General features: G+C 47.7%; 1 protein-coding gene across 1 annotated transcript in view; it reads right to left on the bottom strand.

The window, feature by feature from the left end:
• LOC122545887 (cytochrome P450 2K1-like) overlaps positions 1-8,609 on the bottom strand; it is a 31,489-nt gene that overhangs the window by 2,796 nt on the left and 20,084 nt on the right. The window contains exons 6-8 of the mRNA XM_087978884.1: positions 7,749-7,890; positions 5,000-5,187; positions 2,703-2,844 (exon numbers count right to left, since the gene is read on the bottom strand). Of these exons, the coding sequence (XP_087835010.1) occupies positions 2,703-2,844; positions 5,000-5,187; positions 7,749-7,890 (472 nt within the window). The remainder of the gene's footprint in view (positions 1-2,702; positions 2,845-4,999; positions 5,188-7,748; positions 7,891-8,609) is intronic.

The raw sequence follows: 8,609 nt of genomic DNA, 5'->3' as shown, positions 1-8,609 counted from the left end.
ACTCACACACAAACACACACTCACACGCACACAGAGACACACAGACACTCACACACACGGACACACACAGACACACACACACACATAGACACACACACACAGACACACCAATACACACAGACACACACAGACACTCACACACAAACACACACACTCACACAGACACACAGACACTCACAGAGACTCACACACACAGACACATACACTCACAGAGACACACACAGACACACAAAGACACAGAGACACACACAGACACACAGACACTCACACATACTCACAGACACAGACACACACAGACACTCACACACACACACACAGACACACACTCACACACAAACACACACACACAGACACACACATACACACACACACTCACAGACACACACACAGACACACACACATACACACAGACTCACACACCAACACACACAGACCCACAGTGAACCCCCCCACACACACACGCACAGACACACACACATACATACACAGACACACACACACATACACACACCAACACACACAGACCCACACTGAACCCTCCCATACACACACGCACAGACACACACACATACACACACACACAGACACACACACACACACACACACACACACATATACACACGCACAGACACACACACATACACACGCACAGACACACACACACACACACACACACACACACGGCCCGTTCATAGACCGCCATCTTCCAAACCCCCATCGCTGAAACCATCCCAATGGTCACCAACTGCAAGCAATTCCATTCCCACAGTGTGTCTCTCCATCCCTGTACAGACAGAACCCGAACAGCTGGGAGTACGTTCGGCCCTTCAAGCTCTTTGCTCATTCACCCCACCTTCCCAAACCTTCCCCATTCCTATCCATTTAACTCAGATCCAATAACTTGGTCCTGAATCTACTCAATGACTGAACATCCACAGACCCTCAGGGCAGGGAATTCCAAAGCCACACCCCACTCTGAGTGAGAGAACATTGTCCTTCTCCCCATCCTAAATGGACACTCCTTTACTGTGAGGCTGTCCATTCAACAGAAATGATGGAGTTTAATTCAGATAAATGCGAGGTGCTGCGTTTTGGTAAAGCAAATCTTAGCAGGACTTATACACTTAATGGTAAGGTCCTAGGGAGTGTTGCTGAACAAAGAGACCTTGGAGAGCAGGTTCATCGCTCCTTGAAAGTGGAGTCGCAGCTGGATAGGATAGTGAAGAAGGTGTTTGGTATGCTTTCTTTTATTGGTCAGAGTATTGAGTACAGGAGTTGGGAGGTCATGTTGTGGCTGTACAGGACATTGGTGAGGCCACTGTTGGAATATTGCGTGCAATTCTGGTCTCCTTCCTATCAGAAAGATGTTGTGGAACTTGAAAGGGTTCAGAAAGGATTTACAAGGATGTTGCCAGAGTTGGAGGATTTGAGCTATAGGGAGAGGCTGAACTGGCTGGGGCTGTTTTCTCTGGAGCGTCGGAGGCTGAGGGGCGACCTTATAGAGGTTTAAAAATTCTGAGGGGCATGGATAGGGTAAATAAGCAAAGTCTTTTCCCTGGGGTCGGGGAGTTCAGAATAGAGGGCATAGGTGTAGGGTGAGAGGGAAAAGATATAAAAGGGACCTAAGGGGCAACCTTTTCACCCAGAGGGTGTTACGTGTATGGAATGAGCTGCCAGAGGATGTGGTGGAGGCTGGTACAATTGCAACATTTAAGAAGCATTTGGATGAGTATATGAATAGAAAGGTTTTGGAACTGGCAGGTGTGACTAGATTGGGTTGGGATATCTAGTTGGCATGGACGGGTTGGACCGAAGGGTCAGTTTCCATGCTGTACATCTCTATGACTCTATGACACATCCCCTCTCCAGGGCCTGAAGAATTATCCATATTTCAATGTCTTTAAGGAATAGAGCACCGAGACCCTGTTCCAGGAGTCAGCTCAGTGACTCTCTCTAAGGTAACTTTACCCTTCCTTGGGTGGAGAGACCAAAACTGTGACTGAGTGTGGTCCCACCAAACCCCTATGGGATCGCAGGACCTGTGGCACCTCCTGAGCTGAATTAATTGACATTACTGGTCATAGCCTTCGTATTTAACTTCCCTTTTCCTTATTCACTCATGGAACATGAACGTCACTGGCTGGGCCCAGCACTTATTGCCCATTCCCGATTTGTCCCGTTGGGAAGGTGGTGGTGAGCTGGCTTCTTGAAACTCTACAGTCCCTCCGAGCCACTCACCATCCTGACCGTAAGACCACGAGAAATAAGAAGTGGAGCAGACCATTCGGCCCCTCGAGACTGTTCTGCCATTCAATGGGATTATGGCTCATCCCACATTCTTCACATCCACTGTCCTGCTCTTTCCATCTCCACATTCCTTCAGTGTCGCTGGCTCAGAATCGTGGCGTTCCCTCCGTAACAGCATTTCTCTACAGCGCACGGACTGCAGCGGGTCAAGACACCAGCTCACCACCACCTTCTCAAGGGGTGACTCGGGAATAGGCAATAAATCCTGGGCCCAGCCAGTGACACCCACATACCGTGGATGAAGTAAGAGCCAAATGGGGGAGCTCAATCTATTGTGAAAGTTTGGAGCTCGCTCCCAGTTCAAATCAGAGCTGGCTCTCCACAGTCAGTTGCCTCACTTCAGAAATGGGAATATTTTAGTAACGGAACACACGGCCCCTTTTACAACCGGTTACCTGCGGAGAAAGGCATGAAGGCGTCTTTCTTCACAAAATTCCCATCAGTATCCAGGAAGTGAGCCGGGTTAAACTGGTGGGGTTTTTCCCATTGGGTTTTATCGTACAGCACCGAGGTCAGTAAAGGAATAACGTACGTTCCCTGAAAAACACGGAAAGCCATTCTGAATGTGTTACTGTGCCTGTGTTTAATGGAGAGTGAGTCATGCAGGATGTGGAAAACCCAGTTTTCTCCCTGATCCTGTTAGTTTCACGAGACACCTCAGGTTATAACGGGCTCCACCTTATTGTGAAATGTAACGACTCATCCCCACGATTAAAGAAACTCAATTCCTAAAATCCAAATTGCTGCTCGGCCTGCAGTGGGACATATTTACCTGCAGTGGAGGCTGGGGAGATTAGTGCACAGGGCCCTGCTGCTTGCTGACAGAAGGAACACGTGCACAGATTGTGCCTGTTCAACTCAATAAAATAGGTGACTGCCTCTCTCCAGTTCACCCTTCAGGGCAATCATAGTCAACCTGCCCAGTTTAAAACTTAAACAGAGCTTGGCAGTTAAACGCCAGTCATCATTAACTGGTGCATTTGCTTTGACCTCTGATAATCAGAGTCTACTGGCCAACCAATCAGCACTCTCCTCTCATTCATTAACAATAATGTACCCTTTACATTGACATCATCCTGATGAGTGCAAACTGTTTGTAACAGGATTGAGAATCAGACGGCACATTTTAACCACATTTTGAAAAAAAGCATGTGTGAGGTGCGATTTGACGCATTTTAAAAAACACAAGTGTGAGGTGAGATTTAAAATCAAACCTCTTCCCACAGTTAGTGACTGGGTTTGGAATGAAGTACGGTCAAGGCAGGGTCACATGAGGCATTCAGGAGAGCACTTGATGATTATTTCAATAGGACCAATGGCTTATGGGGGAAAGGCAGGCGTTTGGTTCTGTCAAAACACTAAAGAGAGCTAATACAGATGTGATGGGAGAAATGGCCTCATTTTTCACCGTTGAGGTTGTGTGATGGGAACCTTCGATGTGACTTTTTATGAGCAATTCTCAACATTGAAATTCCTCCTTTTAATTTGTTTCCTTTCTAACTCAGTTCCTGTATTTATTCAGAAAGCACCATAATATTATTACCATGGCAACAATGTTCCAAGTAGAACTCTTCTTCAGGACCGGGGGTGGGGGTGAGGGGAGCTGCAGATAAAGTTGGGGGGGATGTGGAGGAGGGTTTTGGGTGGGAAGTGGGCCGGGTAGCAGGGAGCAGTGGAAGGGAGGGGGAGGGTCTGGGAAGGGAGGTTGTTTGAAATTGGAGAGCTTAATGTTGAGGCGGAGGATGATGGAGGGAGGTCAGGTTGGCCAACCCCAACTAGACCCAACCCCGAGAACATCTCCCCCTCCCCACCCCTCTCTGCCCTCCGGAAAAAACTGTTCCCTTCGGCAGTCCTTGGTTTGTGCCACTCTCCCCACCAACAGCTCACTGCCACCCCACATCCAACCCACGGTACATCCCCTGCAGGCGGAAAAGGTGCAAAACCTGCTGGTACACCACTTTCCTCACCTCCCTCCAGGTCCCTAAACAGTCCTTCCAGGTCAGACAGAGGTTCACCTGCCTCTCCTCCAACCCAGTTTACTGCATCAGGGCCTCCCAATGTGGTCTTCTCTACATCGGGGAGACCAAACGTAACCTTAAGGAACTGTTCACTGAACATCTCAGCCAGGCCCGCAGGGGCCGACCTGACCTCCCAGTCACCGCCCGTTTCAATTCCCCTTCCCACTCCCTCTCCAATATGATCATCCTCAGCCTCCTCCATTGCCAGACCACAAGTTGGAGGAACAACACCTCATCTTCCACCTGGGCAGCCTACGGCCAGGAGGACTCATCATTGAGTTCTCCAATTTCATTTAACCTACCTCCCCATCCAGCTCACTTCCCAGCCCCTCCCCCTCCCTTCCATACCTCTGATCGACCCTTCCTTCCGCCAACCAACTGGATACATTCCTCCCATCGACCAACCAGACTGTGCCCTCTCCCTGTGTTCACCTATTCCTACCTCACCACTCTGACCCCCATCTCCCACCCCACCCCCTCACCCCCACCCCTAGTCCCAAAGCAGGGTTACACCCGAAACGCCCACTTCCCCACCTCCTGGTGCTGCCTGGCTTGCTGTGTCCTTCCAGCCTCCTGTTTGTTTACTTTGGTTTCCAGCATCTGCAGTTTCTTTTGTCTCTAACAATGCTCCAAGTGGCACAAATTGTGAAAAGTAAGCCTTGTATCTCTGATACCTTTGGAAGGAAATACCCTCTGAAATGCGTGTCCTCGTTTGTCGAATGAGGGAGGTTCATGGGGACAATGTTGGCAAATCTCTGGATTTCGTGAATCACAGCCTCAGTGTAAGGCATGTGTCTCTGGTCTTCTGTTCTCGGGAATCGACCAGCTCCTATCACCCGGTCAATTTCATCTTGAACCTTCCCTGAAATAGGCAAAAAGGTAAAGATCTTTGGATGGAAGGAAACAGTTTACAGCAGGATGAACTGAAGTGGAGAACTTTATGTTGTTGAGTGACATGGAACGGGCTCTATCAGTTCCGTTGCCAGTACATTCCCCTCTCAATACTTTGCTTCATCAACTCTGACTGGCATAAACATCAAACTGCCCCAAACACACAGCTGATGTGATACCACCCACTGTGTGCTAACCTCCAAGGTCAATTTTTATTGTTCACTACTGAGGACAATTTGACAATCTATTTAAAATAATTCCATGCCACTATTCATATTTATGACCCTTGAGAAGGATGCGATTGAAAGTGCTGATTTGTCGAGCCAAAGTTTCCACAAAATAAGCGTTGGGCAGGAAACTCGGTAGGGTCAGGATGATCCCAGGAGGGACATTTTAGGGCCACCCCCAGAGTATCCCCCCTCAACCTAGATCGAAAGTATAACAAATCAATCTAAGTGGCCCATCCCCTCTGCAGTGACCTGTTTATTGGGATAACTGTTCACCTCAACCTACATAAAGCCTTCTTGCCTTCAGTCCAATTGGGAATCAGACAGTGAGGTAATTATTTACCCAAGTGAATCAGACTGACAGAGCATCTGCCAATTCTGTTGGATTCCCGATGTCCCTGAGGGAGGCTTTGTCTCTCTGTCAGAGAGCGAGAGAGGTCTGGGACACAACTCCAATTGTTCGAGCCTTATCAATGTTCTGTCTCCACATTCCATGCTGTTGGTTCCCCTTGACCACAACGATCCACAATATTGGAAGATTCACTGTGCAGCTACTGGGGTGTTCACCTGGGCTTAAACTAAGGTAAATTGTGATAAATTGGATAATTCTCCGAACATCGATCCAGGTATGGAGCTCAGTGCTGGACTGCAAGGCTCCACCTAGAGGTATTCGTGTGTAGATGCAGGAGTATGACTGTGCCACACTGTCAACAGGTTATAGCTCTGCTCTCCTTCAAACCTGCACTCCCAGGTCTAGCATTTTCTCTGGTGCTTAATAAAGTTTTTGTGCTCCAACTCCAGGGCAGAAATCAAATACAGAATTTAAAATGTAGATTGGTGAGATGTGTCAATATTGATTTTGCGTCTTTATGTACGTCACCCTGGGTATCATCCCAGAACCTGCAATGAAAGTTGTCTCCTCTGTGCCCAGAGGTGTCACCTTGGGCTCAAGCTCAGGAAGACTCCACGTGCTGGCTCACTAATGATCAACTCTTTCTGATCACAACCATTGGAGAGGTTTCTGATTGAGATGGCCAATATAGTGCTGAGCCCAGAGCTGTTTCAGTATTGCTCTTGATGGTCACTGGGTTCCTGGCTGACAATGTCTTGTTTTATTCTCAATCAGATTGTTACAGGGGTCAGTATTTTACCCCGAGGGGAGGGTGGGTTTGAGCACCAGATGTAGATATGAAATGCCATGTGCCAAGACACTCATGACAGGAACAAACCTCCCTCAGGGAACATAAAGGACTGACAAAAACAAAACAAAGGAGAGTAAAGCCCAGGAACAGGCCCTTCGGCCCACCAAGACTGTGCTGACACGTGATGCCTTTCTAACTAAAACCCTTTTGCCTCTACGTGGTCAGTATCCCTCTATTCCCTGTCTGTTCCTCTGTTGTCGAAATGCCTCTTAAATGCTACTATTGTCTCTGCCTCCACCACTTCCTCCAGGCACTTACCACCCTCTGGGTAAAAAAGACTTGGCTCTCATATTTTTGTTAAACTTACCCGCTTTTACCTTAAATTGATGTCACCCAGGAACTGTCATTAAGGACTCCATCTATCCATGCCTTTCATAATTTGTAAACATCGATCAGGTCACCCCTCATCCTTTGAAATTATAGTGAAAACAAACTGAGTTTTTCCACTGTCTCCTCATGGCTAGTGTCCTCTACACCAGGCAACATCCTTATAAACCACTTCTGAACCCTCTCCAAAGCCTCCCCGTCCTTCTGTTAGTGTGGCGACCAGAATTGTACACAATATTTTACATGTGGCCTCATTAAAGTACCACACCACTGCCACATGAGTTGCTAATTTTTCATCCTCCATCCCTGCCCAATGAAGGCAAGCACGCCCAGATGTCTGCTTGACCTCCGTATCAACTTGTGTTGTCACTTTCAGGGAACTGTGGCCCTGCACACCAAATGCCTCGGTCTGTTGGTGCTACGAAGGTTTCTGCCATTTACTGTGTGCAGTACTTCCCTCCGGCATTAGATCTCCCAAAATGCATCACCTTCCATTTGTCTGGATTAAACTCCATCTGCCATTTCTCCACCCATCTCTCCAGCCAATCTCTATCCTGCTGAATCCTCTGACAATCCTCCTCGCTATCCACAGCTCCCCTGAACTTTGTGTCATCCACAAACCTATCCATCAGGCCATGTCTGAATTCCCCTCCCAACCATTTATATACATTACAAGCAACAAGATACAACTATACAAGTAATAATATTAGATTAGAATCAGATGCCATTTAGACACAACCACCAACCTAACAAACACAGAGTGAAGGATTCCTTACTCTGGATTTCTGGGTAGTTTACCATCAGAAGAAGTCCCCAGCAGATGGTAGTGGAGGTGGTTTCTGTGCCAGCACCAGACAGGTCAGTGATTGTAACCACGATATCCTTTTTCTTACTCTCTAAATCTTCACCTCCCAGCTCCTTCAAGACAAAATGAAACAAAGGAGAGTGTGTCGCCTCCTTCAGGAAAATATCCAGCTCCGTAAATGTCTGGACAGGGGTCTATGTTCCCGAGGATAGTGATCCTTCCAGCCTCTGGTCATGAACGTCACGATGACAATGACAGACTTGGCAGATGGAATACAATGCAGGGAAATGGGAAGTGGAGGGAGGAGAAATACACTCACTCATGGTCAGGCTTTGGGGAGGCAATAGACTTCACCAATTTGAAGGTGGAGGGACAGGTCGAGAAGTCCTTTAAAGTAACTTTCCAGCTTTTGTAGGTCAGAGTACGTACATCAGGAAGTTAACCCACATCGTTCTGTTTTATACACAAATATATATAAAAATCTGGTGAGGCCTCAGCTGGAATATTGCATCCAGTTCTGGTGTCACACTTTTGGGAAAATGTCAATGCTGGGGCGTGGGTGCAGGACAGATTTACTGAAGGGGAGAAGATCAAGGGGAGATTCGAGAGAGCAGTTGGAAATCATGAATGGGCTTGACTGGATAAGTAAGGAGAGACTGATTTCAGGAGCAGGGTGGGTCAGGGACAAGTGCAGTCAGACAGGCAACAAGGAACACTCTAGTGCAATATGATGCTGAGTGACTGGAATTCCTGACACAGACACAAAGCCAAAGGAGTCTCAAAATGAGAATAGTGTGTCTCCGAAGCACTGAACAACAGATCCAGGTGTAAT

This window comes from Chiloscyllium plagiosum, unplaced genomic scaffold (genome assembly GCF_037043375.1).
Source record: "Chiloscyllium plagiosum isolate Xiang-an unplaced genomic scaffold, Cpla_swu_hap1 HiC_scaffold_35, whole genome shotgun sequence".
Taxonomy (NCBI): domain Eukaryota; kingdom Metazoa; phylum Chordata; class Chondrichthyes; order Orectolobiformes; family Hemiscylliidae; genus Chiloscyllium; species Chiloscyllium plagiosum.
The sequence above is the reverse complement of the archived record's forward strand: the minus strand, read 5'-3'. Positions and strand labels throughout refer to the sequence as shown.